The sequence below is a fragment of the Propithecus coquereli genome, unplaced genomic scaffold, assembly GCF_000956105.1.
Source record: "Propithecus coquereli isolate 6110/MARCELLA unplaced genomic scaffold, Pcoq_1.0 Scaffold285, whole genome shotgun sequence".
NCBI lineage: Eukaryota > Metazoa > Chordata > Mammalia > Primates > Indriidae > Propithecus > Propithecus coquereli.
The window spans coordinates 192,857-213,712 of NW_012148452.1; the positions used below are offsets into that span (position 1 = coordinate 192,857).

Below are 20,856 nucleotides of genomic sequence, written 5' to 3' on the forward strand. Positions count from 1 at the left end.
CTCTTTATAGATCTCAGTAATTTTTTGTTTTATTATTTCTCTTATATATATTCCCAAGAGGTGGAGCAAAGAGAAAGAATAGGGAGAGACCAAATCCAGGTCCAAGACAGATACTACACGTTTCCTCCTGCTGAACCTCATTATACTAAGAGGGTTAAGGTTTAATGAAGAATTCTGGCTCAGAAATTTAGGCTTGATATAACCATAAGGAAATGTGTAGACATCTCTTAAGTTATCAAGCCTAACCTCCTAGCCTAATCGACATGAGACTAAGCAGAATAGTGAAAGCCATGAACTCCAGTCATCTGGTTATCTTCTGAAGTATTGTGAGTCCCCTGCAGAATTTTTTCTGTAGATCATAGGGCTGTATTTTTCTCTACCTCTTGTATGTAGGAGAAAATGTATTTCCTTCATTCATTCAGCAAACGTTTATTGAACTCTTAATGATTAATAAGACATTGCTTGCAGATGTCTAGGCATTCTGGAGAGTCTCCAATATTGTGGGGGATAAATCTGGAGGTTTGTTAGATTCTAGCTGAATTTTCAAAGAAAATTCATGGCAGAAGAAATAGTGAAAAATCATTCGTAACCAAAGATTTTAACAGAAGAATATAGAAGATACTCTATCTAATATAGAATGATCCTTTGATCATTAAACTATTTTGTGTTTTTGATTTGTTGTTTTTTAATGTGTATTATTTACATGTAGATCATTATGTGTCAGCTATTGAGATTTCTTGTTTAAGCTAGCTCCCTCATTTTACTAACTCCTGATGTCATCTTTCATCCTTTATTTTCTATTAGAAAAGCAAAATAAGAAAAAATTACTTTATGCTTGAAATTTGTATACATTTTCTCCCTGTTTAAATTGTCCTTTAAAACAACAATGAATGTGACTTCTTCTTTTTTGTTCTTCGGACACTTTCCAGATATCTTTATTAACATGTTTTTCTCCCATTTTTCATTTTTTGTTAATATGTATTTCTGCATCATTATATTAAGGAGGTCTTTGAGAGTCCCTTGAGCTTATTCATCCAGGACTTAGAGCAGAGCCTGATACTAAGTCTCCAAAAGTCTGAAGTGGAAGAATAAAGATTGAATAAAACCTTTGGGTGATGCAGTATATCATCTTGTTAATGTCTTCTTTTCAGTCCCAGGCCTTAACTTCTTTTTCTTTATCGATTACCTTGATGTATCCTATCAACAGGCCCCTTGCTTATTATCCCTTACAATCTTACTTTTCCACCTTGCTACTGGAACTATCCTGTTGAAGACTACCAGAGTTTGTAGGTTTTTCTCTGAATTTACCTTCCTGAATCTTGACTTTATTGACCATTTCATTAATATATATTCATTCTTTCATTAAAGCTATGTTTATAAATTGCTGGCCATATCCAATAATATATAATATATATACTTCCCTTATGAATATAAACATGAATATAAAATCTACACAGCTTACTTTACTCTCTCAGATGTGCTGGGTTTCAGATGGAGATTATATCATTAACACAACAGCAGGCTGAGAAGGATAGGTCTGAAGTACTTTGTATGCTGTTCTGATGTTGTCCTTTATACTGGTGAGACAGTGAAACATTTTAAGCCATGACTAGTTTAACCACACATTTAGAACTTCTCAGTGAATCACTTCATTTTCCTAGACCACTCCTATTATCTATAAAATTCAGCGACTGACTTCAACATCTGTACTGTCCCCTTGCTGAACAACTTAAGTTCCTATTCCTCTGGCTCAATTAAAAGGTTCTTCTAAAGCTGAAATAATTTTATCTTCCCAGCGCTTTCCATTATCCATCCTCCATGATAGAGATTCCTCACTACTGCTCACGCAATGGCATCCCTTTATACCTCTCTCCGTTCGTGTTATCCTTCGTGCCTAGGATATTCCTTTGCTCCTGCTCTTATCCCTATTCAACTTTCAAAGCCTAGGTCATATCCCATTTCTTCCATGAGCACTTTTCCAAATAAAATTGTTGCCACATCTACTTATCTTTAGTTCTAGACAATTAGCACTAAATTATTCCTGTTTCGTGCATGTTGGACTGTAAGCTTCATATTGTGTTATCTTAGGCTAAGGCACTCCACAATTATTTCTTTGCTGTTGTGAAACGTGTATGATGTATACAATTTTTGAATTTCACTAGCTTGTGACATACTTAATGTTGCAGTCTGATTTCACATTCAAATTAATATTAGCATAGTTGTCTAGTGGTGAATCTCACAATTATTTACATCTATATCGGCCTTAAGAGTATCAATAAATTACTTTGAATGACTTAACTATAAAACAGTTTTTCTGTTATTCCTCCACAAATATAATATTGTAATAGGATTTCCCTCTTCATATTTTCTACAAGGTTCTATGTTGTATGAGTGTAATATTATTGTCTAATTTATTGAACAGCCTAAAGCATCTTGTACATATTATAAATTCTGTCTTTTGTGATGCCTGAGTCAGGTGTAGATTGCTTCTGTTAACTTTAAGGTGTATTCTGAATTGGAAAAATTGGGGGGATAGAATGATAAATATTTATTTTGTTTGCATGAATTTCTTATCTTTCTCCTTATTTTGCAAAAGAAACGTTTGTCAAAGTTTAACTTGATACTTCCATAGAGTAATGTAAAAAGATAGATTTGCGTCCAAGGAAGAAGTAGCATTTGGTTAAGCTATTATCCTAATTCTGAGGGCACTGTCATCTTGTTAGGATTTTTGAAAAAAGGGACTTTGACTTTTTACTGCCTCTGAAACTACCATTAGATACTGTTTGGTAGTTCTCCCTCTATCTTAAATCCATGCTATTTTAAAAAATAGATGTCTTTCATGATTTTTTTAGAAATAAGATATTAAGACTTTTGGGGGATATTCTTTTGCTGTCCATGTAAAGTTGTTGCCTTAATTCAGATTAGTAAAAAAAAAAATTCCTGTGTGTGTCTAAGTTTCTCTACAAATCTATGAATTAACAAGACTCACTGGAAAACTGCAATAATCAAGAAAACACGGTATTGGTGAAAGGATAGACACATAGATCAGTGGAACTCATAGATCCATTCAGAAATAGATCCATACATATATGGTCAATTGACATTTTACAAAGGTGGAAAGGCAATTAATGGGGAAAGGATAATCTTTTTAACAAATGGTGATGGAACAATTAGACATCTATACTTAAAACAATGAACCTCAAACCTCACTACAAATACAAAAATTAACTAAAAACAAATCACAGTTTGCTTTTGCCCTGTCTATACAACATAGTGCTGAAGGTTCTAGCCAGAGCAATTAGGAAATGGAAGAAAGGAAGGAAGGAAAGCAGGAGGGAGGGAGGAAGGGAGAAATGAAGGAAGAAGAGAGAGAGAGAAAGAGAGAGAAAGAAAGGAAAAAAGAAAGGAAAAAAAAGAAAGAGAAAATAGAAGGCCTCAGATTGGAAAGGAAGAAGTAAAAAACTATCCCTTTTTTGAGGGTGACATGTATGTGGAAAATCCTAAGGAGCCCACAAAAATTATTAGAGCTAAGAAATGAGTTCAGCAAAGTTGTAGGATATAAGATCAATGTGCAAAATTATCTGTATTTCTATATATTGGCAATGCACACTCTGAAAAGTTAAGAAAATTGCATTTACAAGTTACATGAAAAGGAATAAAACAATTAGTAATAAATTAACCAAAGAAGTATAAAACTTGTACCCTGAAAACTACAAAACAACATTGAAAGAAATTACAGAATACCTAAGTAAATGAAAAGGCATCCCAAGTTCTTGGATTGAAAGATTTAATATTGTTATGCTGACAGTGCTCCCTAAATTGACCTCCAGATTCAACATAATGCCAGTCAAAAGCCCTGCTCCATTTTTTTCCAGAAATTGACAAGGTATAGGTGAAAGCAGCAAATTTTGTTGGATGTAATGACCTAAGAAGGGCAACAAACTATATTAGCTGTCTTTAGAAAGATAAAGAATTCACCGCCTGTTGCCAAAGACTGAAATCTGTTTATAATCAAGTCACACTTGGTGTTACCAGAATAGTTTGATTTCTTCTCATCCATATAACTATAATTCTCTTGGCATTGATTCTGCCCTCAGTGCCTTTCTTAAATGATTACTGGAGTCAATGAAAACTCTATCAGAGATAGGAGGCTTCCCTAAGTGATGCTTTTCTTGATTTTTCTCTTTGTAGGGAAACTGAACAGCCAAGATTCCTACAACAATTTTACCAACAACAACCCTGGCAACCCTCGACTTTCTCCTCTCCCCAGCTTGATGGTAGTGACGCCTCTTGCACAAATCAAGCAGCCAATGACATTGGGGACCATCACCAAACGAACAGGGTAAGGCCTCAGGCTTGATGCTTTTTAACAGCTGTTTTAGAGCGTTGAATGAGTAAAAATAAAACATACTTTTTCTTTGTGTGGTTTTGATTATGTTCTTCATTTCCAGCCCATATGAGACTTAATGGCATCAGATTAAGTACAAAGTATAGAACTTGCACAAACATACTCACACACAACTATGTACACACACATCCATAGAAAAAACAAAGCACTGACAAGTTGTGAAACTAGTATTGGCTAATAAAAAACAGATTCATCTACTCAGTCTTATACTTGCTGCCTCGTGGCTTTGCCTGAAAGTAGTTTCATTTTCTTGACTCCTGCAAACATGATGAGGATTTAAAATGACTCCTAAATTTTGACAGACACAAATACTAAGGAGAGAACTTTAGATGACAACCATGTTTCTGATGCTTAAAAAAAAAAAATCATCTATATTTAGGTATAATTTACATATAATGATCTGTCATTAGTGTCAGGACAATGCAATGTTGTAGGTGGTTTTCAAAAACCAGAGTACTAAGATTTGAGCTTTATTCAAAATTGGTCATTAACATCCTTAAAGACTTTCGGTGACCAACTTGATTTGTTTGTGTTTATTTTAGCTATTTAAAATTTTTTCTACCTGTTAGAAATATAAAATTATCACTAAATTGGGCTCCTAAAAGTAAACTATGTCTGTGATATCATTAAAATATTCAGTTGTATAATAACACTGAAAATCCATTTTATGTCAGAAAAAATATATATCTATAGGCAAATTATTTGTTTTCTTCAATGAGCAATCCTGATGTTTAAGCTAATTTGAAATGGAACAACTGTCTTAAAACTCTGTGTTAAATAATCAGGAGAAAACTCTCTCTTGACCTCACATAGTCTTCAGAGCCTTTCCAACAAAATGTATAGATTAAATTATTTGGCTACTCTTGTCAATATATTTTAATATTGTTATACCCAGTGTTAATGTGTTTATAGAAGTCACTTTTGTCAGAAAAAATACTGTGTTCTCAGGTACAAGGCCTTTATGTTCTAGGTTATTATCATAACATAGAAATTAGCTCTCTACCTATACACGAGTGGTGTTTGTGTATAAAGTGATTCTGTTGCTATATAAAGAAATAAAATTGAGTTTGTGGCATTTTAAGGGGAAAAAAGGAAAAATACAGCAAACCTATATCCCAAATCAGACATTTTAAGGTAGTGGTCATTTGGCCTGTATTATATTACATTCCTGGCATGTAGAATCAAATAAAAATGAGACTAAATCTTGAATCATAATTTCAAAGTTTGTTTTTCACTTACTGAAGTCAGTCAGTACATAATTGTATCTTTTTAGTTCACCTGAGCATTGTACAATACTACAAAGTAGTTAAAATTTTTGCCTGTCTTTCCTGAATCTAAGTGAAACCATCCTCAAAATTGTTTTTCTGTAATTTAATTTTATATTCAGAGCAAGGGGAGTATAAGAAGAAAGTTCAAAAGGTTCCTGGAGACATGAAAGCATATTCTGGTGCTTTGTTTCTGATGTGTGTGTATTTGTTTTTTAATTTAAGAGCTACAATGTTTTATAATGGAAAGATTAGCTCTATTTTTCTAATAAACTTCTCCAAATATATCTCTGTGATAGTAACTGAATTTTTATGCATAAAATGATATAATGTTAGAATTTAATTCAAAATATTTTTGGGGAGGGGTGAGAAATGAGTTTACTTTCATATATAGCATTTGAAATTTTCCATAAAAAGAAAAAATCTCTCTCTCTCACGGTCTCTTGCTATCCTCTTTCTCTCTACACTAGAATGAATAGAAACTGTTAATCATCAGGTGTCCTCCTGTGCTACCATACTTTATGAACTTAAATAAATTCTTTATGTTTCCTTTTCTTTTCATAAATTTTCTCACAATTCTAGATTTTTGGAGCATGTATACTATTTTACTGTGGACAAAATAATTATTAATGAAGTGTTATGAATTTGAGTTATTTTATGTGCTTTGAAACTAATGTTAGTGTAAGATATGTGTATTGTCGACTAGGCTTTGTATCTCCATTTTGAAACCATTTTATTTCTGCCATGTTTTTAAATTCTTTTTAGCATGCTCTGCATCGAAGTTTTTAGACAGAATAATTCATACTTGTCTCACAATGAGTGTTTGGTTTTAATCTTTTGTGATGTAGTTTCAGACTTACAAAAACGTTGCAAGACTAGCAAAAAGAATTCCTGTATACCCAAATTTCCCAAATGTTAATAGTTTAACTTACTTGCTGTAGTATTCACAGTCTTTCACTCTGTCTGCATATACAATAACGCATTATGTTTTTCCTAAATGTTTCAGAATAAGTTGCAAAGTTAATATCTCCTTATTCCTACATACTTCAGTGTGTAATTTGTAAAGGCAAGGACATTCTCTTACATAAACACAGTACGATTATCAAGAGATCTTACAATCTATTTTATTAGTTGCTTTTTTATTCCAAATAATTGTTGCATGTAATGAATTTTCTACTTGCAGCAGAGCTTTAGTGCACTGCAAATTACCCAACATGCTGTTCTTTTTTTACCTCCCCGTGTACTATTCTTTTTATCCCTTCCTGTTAATATAAAGTACGGTGACTGATAAAGACATTGATGATAGTGGTCATAACTTACACTTGACCACAGCTGGGTTGATAAGACTTAATACCCTTAAGCCACTGCCTGAAGAGTTTGTTGGTTATACTCAGAAACTGCTATTGTCAGTTTCATTATCATTTTTTTACTATAGGTAACCCTACACATTTACTCATAGAGTTTTCAGAATATAATTGTAGTTTTACTATCTTAAAACTTAACATTTTATTAAAATACATGTATTTCGCCTTGTCAAAGTAATACTTGATTTGTGAGAACAAAATATATTCTCTGAATTTCCATTTTTGCCAAATGCTGAATTTTGAAGCAAATCCCAGATAATAGGTCATCTCATTAGATTTCATCCAATTAGATTTTAAAGGCTATGTTTGTTTATTTCACTATTATTATTTTTTCTTTTTTACTGTGGCCAGTTCTCAAGACTACAGTTAGCTAATTTGCATTAATTATTTCCATGAAATTTTGTTGTATTTACTGAGAAATTTGATTGCTACTTTAAGGTCACCAAGGTGATGAGCAAGTGGGGTTTTCATTTTCTGTGTCTGTCTTCATTCTGGAAATTCTCATTTACTCAAACTTTGCTTTTATGAAACTCCTTTCCTAGTGTTTTTAAAATAAAATTAATAAGTATTTGACATGGATTGTGTACAAAGAGCATTTATAAACATGTAAATTGTATGACTACCTCCAATATACCTGATGATATAGTTAGTAAAATTGTATACTTACTTAGGTAAAATCAGTTTTCATTTGTCCCGTGTCCTAGGTATTTTGCATATAGGCGTAAAATAACCATAAAAAGTTAAATTTCTAGAGCAGGGATTTCTAAGGATTTCCTAGGATCCAATATTTAAATCTCCAAATTGAGATAGAAGCATCAACTTAAACCTTCAGGGGACAAAACGTGTGTTTACCATATTTAACATCTGCCTTCTTATTTTTTCAAATACATATCCCTGAAAGCCTGTGCAGTGTCAGGGACCATCTGTCTCACTCCAAGACATACATGAGGCCAGTAGACCTACAAATGGCAAAAGACAGATGTATTTACACCTTCTTGTTCAGTACCTTGAAGCAGCACTTGGAGGAAATAAGGCCCGTTTTGGCAACAGCTGCTGCTTAATTAACTCTATGATGGTATACATTGGTGAAGGTAAAAGAAGTGCTAGAAATTATTTGGCTTCAACAGTCACCCATTCAAACAGAATCCATTTTCTTCCGGTCTAAGACTGGAGGATTAGAAAGCCCAGGGTACTATATTGATCATGCTTTCATCATATATAAATAAGAATAGCTCTCCTCATCCATGAAAAGTGAAACTGGGTGCTTAGGGATTGCTCCATGTCTTGGATGTTAGGTTTTTATAGTAGGGATTTCTTAGCAGCATTGCATAGATTTAATTATTGAATTTATGAATCAAGGGAGTGATCAAGTTTTTAAAAATGCTTTCTGTGTAAGAATTTACAAAACAAAAATTTTTGCCAGTGTGCTTAATTTTATCTGCTTTAAATTTGAAATTATTTATATATATTCATTATTTTGTGGGCATGAGCAAAGAACAGTAAGTTTCAGAAAGAAGTCGCAGTAGTTTCATGGGAACAAAAAATATAAAAATTGAGAATGAAGTTACTACCTTGCTCTTACCTAGGTGACCATTTTTTGCGAAGTAAACATGAAAAGATTTGCTCTTTCATAGGTTTCCTTTTTCTTAAATGGAAGTAGCTTTCCATTCCTTTCCCCTCATCCCAGCGTTATTCATTTCTTTTTGAGGAGTTAGAGGGAGGTATTAGGAACCTTGAGCCCCACTCTGTAGCAGGTTAGGTAACATAATGGAAAAATATTGAATTAGAAGTCTGAGGCCCTGGCTTCTCATCTAGGTTCTGCCTCCTGTTTACCAGTGTGTCCTCGGTAAGTTTCTTCACCTGAAAAAGAAAAATTTATATATGTGGATTGTAATCTTTTAGCCTTCTCAGGTATAATTTCCTACTAGTTCTTTGATGCCATTACCTCATTTCTAAACCTCACTGTTTAGGCAGCCCTGGGCCAGTGCTAGTGAGCAGAAGCCCTGTTTAGAAAACATAGATGATTTTAAATAATACTAAATTGAAGCGTTTAATAGCATTTACTTGAACATCTTTAGTTTATATTTGTAGACCAAATCTCCCATCACACCTTGCTATGTGAGTAAATGACATTGGCATATAGTAGGCCTTAAAGAAGGTCTGTTCCTTATTTTAATTCAATTAGGTCCACCTTGTCTCATTTAGATAATTTGGCCTGGAGTCCTAGACCTTATAGGCAAAGTTCTGAGAATAAAATAGGAAAGATTTGGAGAAACACCCACCAGATACAATAGCACATGGTAATTCTCCACCTCTCATTTCTGTCTTAGGTAACTAGTAGTTGTTCATAGCTAAACTATGGATCTTTGATTCCACATGTAAAATAATGGACGTTGTATTTTCATTAGAATATATATGGATATGACTATATGTGCAATTATATTTACCATAGTTTGAGTTTCCAATTTTTATGCTGAATAAATGGAGTACTTAAACTACACCATAGTCTATTGCATTTTGCCATAAATCTGGGAATTTTTTTTCTGGATGATGTCTACTATATATCAGCAGGCATAAATTTCTACAGAAGTTTGACTTTATTTTTAATATGCTAGTGTCTTTTCTGCCACATACGGCAGAATTTGAACATTATCTATGTTTTCATAATGAAAATCTTTTAAATCTTGAGTTTATAATTTGAATTTGCATGTCATATATATCTAAAATTAGCCTATTGTCTGTTTCAGCTTCAGTTTGCCCTATAGATCAATAGTTTGAGCACCAGCAGTACCACAGGTCTCTTTGGTAGAGAGGAATTAAAATTAATGAAAAATTCAAAGTACAACTTGAAAATTACATTAGGAATAATTTGCTCATACGCATGCAAGAAATGTGAGTTCACTTTCAGTTGTTCTTTTAAAGAGCACACAGAATTTAGAAATCATTAGAGTCCCTAGAATTTATTTTTAGAAAAATACAGCTCTACTGCAATATTTTACACATAATGTTGTATAGCTTTTTTTCTCCTTGATGTCTTATTCAGTACATTTAATATTTATATGAGTTCATTCTGATGTCTGTTACATGGTAGTGCCTGAATTGTCATAGGATGTGATCAATTGAAAAAGAGGATTTACAGAGTATGTTTATTAAATTTGTCTTAGACTCCACGTACTTCTTTAACTCTGAAGGTGATTGAATAGAATCATAATACATTTTAGCAGTAGAGTCAGAGTATAGAGGATTTGAGGATTTCAAATAAAATCTAGTTTTACTTTTTCCTTACATTAAAAACAATCTTCACATTTGCCTTGTTTTCAGCTAGTAAGACCCCAAAGACTTTGTGGTATTATGTGACATTCAACAAAATGGATCAGAGTTTAATGACTTACATAGCATTATGGTATATTATAAAACATAATTCCTTCCTATCTTCTGAGTGTCTCCAGAAGAAACCCTTTGAGAACTAATGGCCAGGTCATTTCATGGTGGTCTGTAAATAAGTCTGTAATGTTTCTGGACTTTTAGTCCTTGACCGATTTTTCTTGAGGTTTTTCAATCAGAATTCAGCTCAAAATTGTTGACAAATTGAACAAGTTTTATGTGGCAGGATTGCTAAGCCTACTGAAACTTAATAGTAATTTGAAAACAATTCTTCAGGTCTGAATATAGTAATTTGAGTTGCATATGTTACTATAGACAATATTTAATTCGGCATACACTCCCACTCACATATCTCTTCCCTCCTCTTCACACCCCCATACCACTTCACTACAAAACTACAGCTGTGGACTTTTGGAAGGGGAGAGGAAAGTCATAGATGAAGACAGCTGGATCATGGATTTATACTTTGTGACTTTATATTTTCATTTTTCTGCTACTGAGAAAAGATGAAGCAGGCACATTTCAAAAGAACAGCTGACACTACCCATACAAAGTAATTACATCAGTCACTACAGTTCTTTGGAGTTTGTGGATCTTCTTTCACATGTATATGGCAGAGGTCCAGTTCATAGGACTAGGCAAGAAGTGGATGAGTACTCACTGGATGCATACCAAGTGTACATACTAAACCAGGATCTCACCTTGTCTCTTCAACCCCCTTCTTCCTCCTTGAGCTGTATTAGCCAGTGGATCCTTATTTGAATGAAGTAGGATAACTTTTAACTAACACAGGTGGGTTACCTTGTGAATAGTGAGCCTATTGTCTTTAAACTTGACAATGATGTTATTTATTTAGTACAAGCCTGTTAACTACCGTGTCTGGAGTTTTATAGCGCATTTTGGGATCATGGGGCAAGGAAGTGGCTGGAGAAATCTTGTTGGCAACATGTTACTGCCTGGAAAGGAAAATCTAGGAGATGTTAAAGTTTCTGTATCATTTGTTTGGCTAACATATGTTTCTTTGTTATATATAAGGAAACCTAAGCCTGGGAAAAGGTATTTACTGGCTTGATAGGTGGGGAACATCAGATGGTCTTTTGAATGTTTAGAAACTTGAAGGTTTTGTTTGATTTTTGTTCGGTTAGTTTTTGGAGTCGATGAAGTCATAAAGGATTAAGTAAAAACTTCTAAATTCTTTATAATAAATCAGTTTTATTCTGATATTAGGGATGAGATGGGAGACTGTCCAGAGTAAGTACAATATACAATAAAGAGCAGTTTAAGCCTTGAGTTCCAGATTGCAAGCACTTCAGTCAGAATCATGTGGACTGTTTGGTTATTTCAGGTGTACTGTCTAATGAAATAAAATTAAGAGAAGTTGGGTATTGTATGGCAGCAAAAACATGTTTGTTTTAGAGGTATTTGTGGGCATATAGAAATGGCTTGAATCTTTTGTTTTCTCATCATTTTGGAATGGGAGCATTATGCTATTCAGAGATTAGACTCTTCAGGTAGTCTCGTTATTTAAACCTGTGTTTTTCAAAGTGTAGAGTGAGCTTAGTAACATTTTGTAATTAGCTAGTCATGAAATCAGATAAGGGAATTGTGACCAGCATTTTTTTAAAATGAAATAGAATAAAATGCAATTTTGCTAGTGCTTCTTCAGACCAGCAGCATTGGCATTACCTAGGAGCTTGCTGGGAATACAGAATCTCAGATCCAAGCCAGACCTACTGTGTTAGAACATGCATGTAACTGCATTGTAACATAATCCCAACATTAATGTTTATAAAACACTGAAATGGAAAATAATAAAGTTTATTACAAATAAAAACCACATTCATTAAATTGTTGTTTCAATCTTGTGTGTGTATTCCTGTACATACCAGCTTGCACCCTAAAATGTATTCCTATCAGTTATAGTCAAAATGTTTAAAATCCACTATTTTAAATGTGGATGATGACATCATATCCGTGGTTGTGTTCTTATCATTAATTATGAGAGAACTGTCCTTGCTTGGCATTGACATTATCTCTAAAGTTCCCCCTACCCATATCTCACTTTTCCTTTTACCTCACTTTCTTCCAGTTACTATCTTTTTTCTATGTCTCACTTCCCTTCTTTGTATGTTATGTGTTTCAAGCCTCAAAATTGTACTTACTGTTATGAAAACATTTTCCTTAAGTTTCAATTTGTGGTCAAATATACACAATTTACTGGGAAATTAATGCTAATCAGCAGGATTTTTTTCAATGTTCCTCGAACCAAATTTCAAGAAAGTAATACCTATGTTTTCCATGTTTTACCAATTTTCCTCCCCTATTTTTTTTTTTTTTTTTAAGAGACAGAGACAGGGTCTCACTCTGTTCCCCAAGCTGGAGTGTAGTGGCCTTATCATAGCTCACTATAACCTTGAACTCCTGGAATTGAGAGATTCTCCCACCTCAGCCTTCCGAATAGCAGGGACTACAGGTGCATGCCACCATGCCCGGCAAATTTTTTTTTTTTTTTTTTAATGTCGAAACAAGGTCTGGTCTCGAACTCCTGGCCTCAAAGCCATCCTTCTGCTCTGGCCTTCCAAAGTGCTGAGATTACAGGCGTGACCCACCACACCTGACCCTCCCCCCAGCCATTTGTACGTCTTCCAAACGTCAAATGCCACAGCACCATTTTGTTCTAGATATAATTAAATCACTCAATCGTCTTTGTGTGCAAATATGCATAGCATATCTTAAATGAATTTTAAGAATGAAATATTTTTAACATTGAAATCTCACTTTATGTCCCCAGTTGTATTTAAAACAAGCAATTGTAGCTTTAATTTACTGTATACCAACCTAGCCTGGTGCAGGCCAGGTAGAGGAAGCTGCAGCCAACCTCTTGTACTGCTATTAAGAGACACGCTGATTTCCTGGAATATGACCAAAAATAAAGAAAAATCATAATACTACTTATACTTTGTGTTTATTTCTTTGACCAACAATATGCAGTTCAACTTACTACAAATAAACAGCTTGAAAAATAAGTGCCTTCTTTCTGTGGCTCTGAGATTGCAACCAGTGAACAGCAAACAGTGTGTCAAATTTTTCATTTAGCTTTCCTTAGCTAATTTCAAATATTTCCTGTCCCACAACCACATATTGGTTGCTATTGAGCTCATTCTTCTCCATTTGATTATTCCATTTAACTTGTACTTTTTTTTAAAGGGCCTCAGCAATGAATTTTATTTTATTTTAACTTAGAAATACTGTAGGGGTGCTCCAGAAAAGGGGGAGAAATAGAAAATTTTGTAATCCCTAACTCTATGAAAATTAAGGGCCTTGTTATTACACATTATTCTGTGTATCGGTTATATCAGACAGTATGTACAACAGAATTGCAAATGATTACTAATTTTTTAGTTATTTTTATCCATACTCTGTAACAGTATGATATACATGTATTTGTTAATGTTAAATGAGTTTTTCTCTAATTTTTTGTGCATTTTCCCCCCTTTTCCATGAAGGCCTTATCTCTTTGGAGCGGGGTGTTTTTCCATAAAAGCTCCATGGTGAGTTCCAGTTCAGTCCCGCATGCCTAATTCATTTGCTGTACTCTCAAAAAGTAACTTTGTTTTGTTGTTTTGTTTTCAGTTGCATGGCCTGATCACAGATAGATGCACCAAATTACTGAATAATTTGTAGATGGAACATGAATGTTGATATTTAAGCTTTAAAAAAGGAGTTTTGTGGTTTTACTTCATTCCTTGAAAGTAAAAAAGAAAAACAGAGTATTTAAAAAAAAGAAAATAGAATTCTCTCATAATACTTGTGGATATTACAAGACAAGGCTAACACCCAAGATTAAAGCTTTGAGTAGTATAGTGATAGAAGTTCCCTATATATCATGCGTAACGTTGGAAGACATAATTTATTTTGAAATATAAATGTATTTAAGGTATAACAAAAATGCTCTATGAAGTTTTACTGCATTTTAGTTAGTCCTAAAGGGACAATAGTCACCTCTGTTTTGAATAGTTTAAGTATGTAAGGAGCTACATGAGGGTGATATTTCACATAAAACTCCTAAATAATTTATTATTTTGAATTTTTAGCATTACTCACTGTAACTTAAATGTTTAGTAAATTCTTTTTGTAACAGTGCATAGAATATAGCATTGTCAGTCTTAGGCATGATGATCATAGAAAAGAAATAGAGTATACTTAATACTTTCTTGTAAAGATGGGAAATACAATGTAGTAAGAATCTGGTGTTAAATGTTTAATGATTAAGAGTTGGGGCTCCAGAATCATACTGCCTGGATCTTAAATTCCAACTCACACATTTACTAGCAATATGATCTTGGGGAAATTTTCTAAAACCTGTTTCTTGTTTTCCTTATCTATTAAAGGAACCTACCTCATGAGTTCATTATGAGGATTAAATGAATTGATGTAGATATATCTATATTAGTATATATTTGGTATATATCAGTGCCTGGCACATAGTAAATGATTAGTAAATGTTAGCTACTACTACTGTTTATTTTCCAGTTTCAGGGGAAAATACCATGTTTGAAAAGAAGCTTCTTTAAATCAGACCATGTTTTCTGCTTTTAAGAGTATGTTAGACAAAGGGAAGTTTTGAGAAATGTAAGGTATGTCAATTTTGTTGATTTAGTCAGAATACCTAAAAGAGTTCTGCTTTTCTGCACATATATATGTAGTTCTCATAACAACTAATGGGAATTGTTCACAGTGTTCTATTTAATACTAGAAAGAATGTCCCAACCTTTTTTCTCTTGGACAAAAAGAAGCTTAAATAGTTTCTTTAAGATTCATTTTTATTTGACACAAACTAATTCAGTGTTCACATGCCACAAGAATATCTGAATATTTCATTATCATATAATAATAGGTGACATAAAACAAATCATAAAATTTTCCTCCTTGAAGTGCAGTATTACAATTAGGACACAGTTTTCAAAACTATTCTAAACAAATTCAGGGTGTATATGAGTATAAATCTCATGAAAGTCAATCTTTACTCATTTCGTTAACCAGATTTCTTTTAAAAACAAATAAGATATGTGTCTCTTAAACTTAGGAGCTTACATTGAGTAGTGAATTTTTATGACATATTCAACATATGACAAAATTTCTTTGTAGACCAAATTTAGAACTAAATTCCATTTTAGGATAAATTCTTCACTCTAAGTACAAAGGAAAGAGCTTTAATATGTTAATAAAGATTGAAGTTTTTGCGTAGACGTAAAGATGGAGTAACAACCATTGTATGTTAAATAAGAAAAGTTCATTCCTCCAACAGCTTATGTGCTCCTCACATTTAAGCAAAAGCACTTGTCAACCAGAAATGATTTGAGGTTGAAACAAGATTAAAAGAGCCAGATTAAAGAAAGGGATATATGAAATATAGTAGACTTCTAAATCATTGCCTGTCTTTTAGAAGACTGCTTTGTGGTTTGTTTGATGCCATCGTTAGCTCACAAGAAACTCATTTTTAGTCACTTATACTAGACTAAAAGGTCTTCCTTTAAAATGTTCCTTTACCAGTGGTGCATGTTTTTTCCATTAAGATCTTAATGAAACCTCAAATTAAGGCAGCAAAATGAATATAAATTTGACAACTTCTTCCATGTTGTTTCTAAGAGCTTCTTTGTTTTAAATAGTTTTTGCTATTTTCCCAAGTTATTCAGCATTCAACTTGAGAACATTTTTATTTACTATTCTGAAATAAAACATTGTGCTAAATAAATGTGTTTATAGTATTTCCAGTTGTAGGGTAATATATGTATTTGGGATGAAAATAAAATTTTTCTAATTCCTCTTAAAAAGAAATGTAAATTTCTTACAAATTTTTTGTTAGTTTCAAGTTGCAACACCTACCTTAATTAAGAGTTTGCTTTTGGTATATCACAATTTCTACTAATTCTTTATTCTTTATTAAACTGTTTTAGTTCTTTAAATTCATGCACTTTCAGATGAGTCAGTTTTAAAATAGGGCCCTTCCCTTTGATAACAAAATAAGCTTGGTGAAAAGTAAACTAAGTAGTCCATCTTTGACATTTTAGTCATCCCTAGTAGTATATATCCTCTAGGTTAGCTTACCCAGGATATTTGAGTTTGAATGACTATATAAAATAATATAAAAGCATTACACATGTAACATATGCTTTTAAACATAGGAATTTAAGATAAATAATTCCAATGTGAGTTTTTAAAATTATATCTTTCAGTATTATACATAAGTATGAAGAATTTATTTCACTCCTAATGTGCATGTAGTATTGTATTTAAGCTACTGCTATTCTTGAATTGCTTATCAAAAAATATGCATAATTGATGGAAAATAGGTAGTCCATATGAATACATCCCTTACTTGTAAAAATGTCTTTTTATTATATAAGGTTAAATTTAAAGAATTAAAATTGATATATCAAATTATATTTAGTTTTAATTGGCATTCTCTATGAACATTTGATCAATATATAAATACTTCATGTAAACTAATTTTGTTCTCGAATATTTTAAAATTTTATTTTTTGAAAGATAAGATTTATATGGAGAGGAGAATTTTTTCTTACATGTCATGTTTAGATAAATCAGTTAGACCTTTAGAATAATTTGTGACTGACTAGAATAATTTTAGACAGATTATTAATATCTTTAGTTATTTAAAATAAAATACTTTTAGTTTCCCCTCTTAAGTCTTATTTTAGAAAATAAAGTAGAGAGGGAGAGAAAACTTCTAAAAAATATATTTTTTTCTTCTTTAACAGAAAGCTGTTATACCACTTGTAAATTCTTCAGTCAGTATTGTTTCTTGCATTTAAACTCAAATATTGACTGTTCTCTTATGTTTTAGAAAAGTAAAGAAATGGTGCTTCTATCTCATGTTAGCTTCTTCCATGCTTGTGTCCTTCTAAACAAGGCACTAGACCACATTGCTGCTTATCATGCCATCCACAGACATACCATATATTATTATATCCCTCTTCTATGGTACATAGTAAAATTATACAGATGGAGATCATTGTCCTATAAATTTTTAGCAGATACTATTAGAGTTTTATATTTCTTTTTTTTTGTCTGCAATTGAGTGTGGAGAACAAACAGGCAAAAGAAATTCAGTATGTTGATCTGACTGGATTACATATCATAATGAAGGCCAGTGGAAGAAAAATGGGGAACTTGAATAGACTTTGTAAATATTTTTGAGGCTCTTGTAATGTTATTATTCCTACAACAACTTCTGATGGCAATGAAAATGATTCTCATTCTATGGTTGGATGGTTAAACATTTCCTCAGAAGAAACGACAAAGAATGTAAACTCCTTATTTTTAAATTTAGCACCTTATTTGTTTATTTTGGTTTTTTATTTGCTTGTATATTTTGTTTTTTTAATAAATTATGTTCATTTATATCAAGCTTAGTAAATATGAAGTTCTGTGATCATTATTTTACCTGATATGGTAAAAGTTCCATTTATTTCATTTTTCTTTTATGTTTTGCTCAAAAGGTAAGACAAATTTAAAAAAAATTTTTTTTTGAACATGGAGTTATTTATGACAAGCTAAGGGGGGAGTAAAGGAGCAAGGGTTATCAGTTGAAAGAAGTGCATTAGAACTCTCAGTATGTTTTATTCTCATATACTAAAAAACTGAGTAAGTCCACATAATGCAATTAAACTTCTGGACACCAATATAAATTGAAATATTATTTTTATATCATTGTAAATTGAATAAATGAATAAATGAAAGAAGGCATCCAAACATGAGCAGAATTTTTTTTTTAGTTTTAATTATTACGAGTATATAACAGTTGTATATATTTATAGGGTACATGTGATGTTTTGATACAGGCATACGACGAGTATTATTCAAATCAGGATAATTGTGGTATCCATCACCTCAAGCATTTATCATTTCTTTGTGTTAGGAACATTCCAATTCCATCCACTCTTAGTTATTTTAAAGTATACCATAACTTATTGTTGACTGTAGTAATTTATTGTGCTACAGAGGAATTCTTTTTGTACTTGCAAATGTTCTGTAATGAGATATTTAAAGACCCCTTTCAGAGGCAACAGAGAGATAATTGAGAATAAGAAAGAAGAAATGGTTAGTACTGGAATGCTCTCCTTACAAGGATTAGGTCACCAATCTGTAAATTTACCTGATTTGCAAGGCTGACACTTTTTTATTCCATTCACTTAGGTATCATTTTCCAATGTTTTATCTTTCTGTCATCAAAAGGTTATTTTGTGATAGAAATATTCTGTATCATTGTGGAAAAGTTCATACATGGTGTGTTGCTGAACACACATTAGAAGAAAAGCCATTTTGCTTCTACCAAGATTTCCTGGATTTGGTCTTTTTGAAATTTAGGATGAAGGGCAAATTGAGCCAAAGTTAAAATTTCTAACTTTGGGTATATCACATAGAAAACATTTTATTAATAACATTCTTTTCATTAGATATTTATCCTTTTTATTCCTCTGCAAGTCTTATACACACGTATACATATTTTTATGTTTCTGTTTTGTTTAAATACCACAGTCACTCCAGATGTAGATTGACGACAGAATTAACTTAATATGCATATGTTTACCCAATATGCTCTATACCCAATACTGTGTCATGTAGCAGGTAGCAAGTTATTTTCAGGATGAAAACTCTTTTGATTCCTTATTAAACAGAGACTTACTAATGGCATTTATTAAGGCCCTATCAGAGGAAAAAGAAGAAATGATGAACTATAATAATGAAATGATAAGTCTTTACATAAATTAAACATACATTTACCATCAAATAATTATTCTCTATAGGAGATAATGAACTTATATAAAATGACACTGTGGATGCTTTTTACTTCTGTGTTCAAAACTGAATTATGTGTAACTTACAGGTGTGTAAGAGATTTTAGCTTTTGACATGGGCTGATTAGACTGTAAGCTAATAAATAATATATTTTTGTATGTTCAAATACTAGACTGATGTCCTATCATTTTTATACTCTATTATTATGTTAGAGAGATGGCCATCTGGCCTAGAAGCAACTATTTTTAAGTCTGTTTAGGCTACATACTTTAGAGAAACCATATTTTCTCTTAAGAAGTGGCATACTCACTTGTTAACACATGATTTAAAAACAAAACAACAACAAAAAGCACATCCAGTAATTTACAAAGAGCTTGAATTTGTCCCTGTGAGGTTTATTGGTACATTGTAGTATCGTTGTTCTCTGATGGTGATTCTAGTAAAAGCACGTAGTCACACAATTGCAAACTGCTTTCAAAAAATCCTAGAATTGTTTTTTATCTCCTCCTCCTCACTACCAGCCTCTCAAAATCCCTAAAGAGTTAAAAATGACCAATAGTACTTCAAAGATACCAGTTGTAGGAACTTGTCAGTTCAATGATAGTAGTTCAGTGATGGAAATAATAACTTTCTAAGGTAACAGGACCAAGAGCATCATAACCAGAAAGAACAATTCTGATGCCAGTGACCTAGATATTAAGGGAAGGTGCATTTTGTTCAGGTGTAGGGCAGAGGAGAATCTTCTTTTTTGGAGGTAGGTTGTTGCAGTTGTGGCATATACAACTGTGAAGAAGTAAAGCTGTAGAACCAGATTCATTTCCTCATAGAAACTTTGTTTTTACAAAAACTATGTCTTTATTCCTTGTCACTGCAAGTCTGACTGTGACTGCTACTGATATTTTAGGAATGGATGTTTTTTGTTTTGGGAACAAAGTGAAGTGTTTGAGAAGTGTTAATGATGGAAAGAAGAGGTTTTTTTTTTTCTTATATAGCAATGTGCATTCCCATGGATTTTGTTCCAAGGGGTAGACCAAAGGAAACAATCACAGTAGCCTCTGATGCAGACTTTTAGCTTTCCTTAGATGGAAGATGTTAAAACAGAAGCCTCAGACCATAAGATATCTGAGAGACTATTTCAAGTGTCAAAGGAACTGGGAAACTGAAATTACCAAAGCAAAGTCTAATTTTTTTGGAAATTAAGTGAGTGCTGTGGGCTATATAGAAGAGTTAACATTTGTTGAGTACTATAATATGATAAAGGACTGCCGTGGGAGCTCTACTTGCTTTGTCTAATACAGTGGTTCTCAAAGTTGAACATACTTCAGAACCTCCTAAGGAGTTTGTTAAAAAACACAGATTGTTGGGCTCCCCTCCCAGAGTTTCTGATTTAGTAGATCTGGGGTGGTACCTGATTAGTATTTGCTTGCATTTCTACAAATTGCCCAGGTGGTACTACTAACTAGGGACTACACTTTGAGAACAAATATAATCCTTAAAATAATCCATTGACATAGAAATCACTATATTTATATTTTATGTATTAGTAGTCTGAACTCTGAGAGGTTAAATAACTTAACCAAAAGTCTAATAGCTAATAGGTGACAGCATTCGGATT

At 32.6% G+C, this 20,856-nt stretch overlaps 1 protein-coding gene across 3 annotated transcripts in view; it reads left to right on the plus strand.

The window, feature by feature from the left end:
• BCAS3 (breast carcinoma amplified sequence 3) overlaps positions 1-20,856 on the plus strand; it is a 507,686-nt gene that overhangs the window by 152,056 nt on the left and 334,774 nt on the right. For 2 of the 3 annotated variants that reach the window (XM_012648451.1, XM_012648452.1), the window contains exon 9: positions 4,192-4,342. In XM_012648451.1, coding sequence (XP_012503905.1) covers positions 4,192-4,342 — 151 coding nt within the window. Of the gene's footprint in view, positions 1-4,191; positions 4,343-13,927; positions 13,973-20,856 lie in introns of all 3 variants that reach the window. The other variant, XM_012648453.1, reaches the window with a different exon arrangement.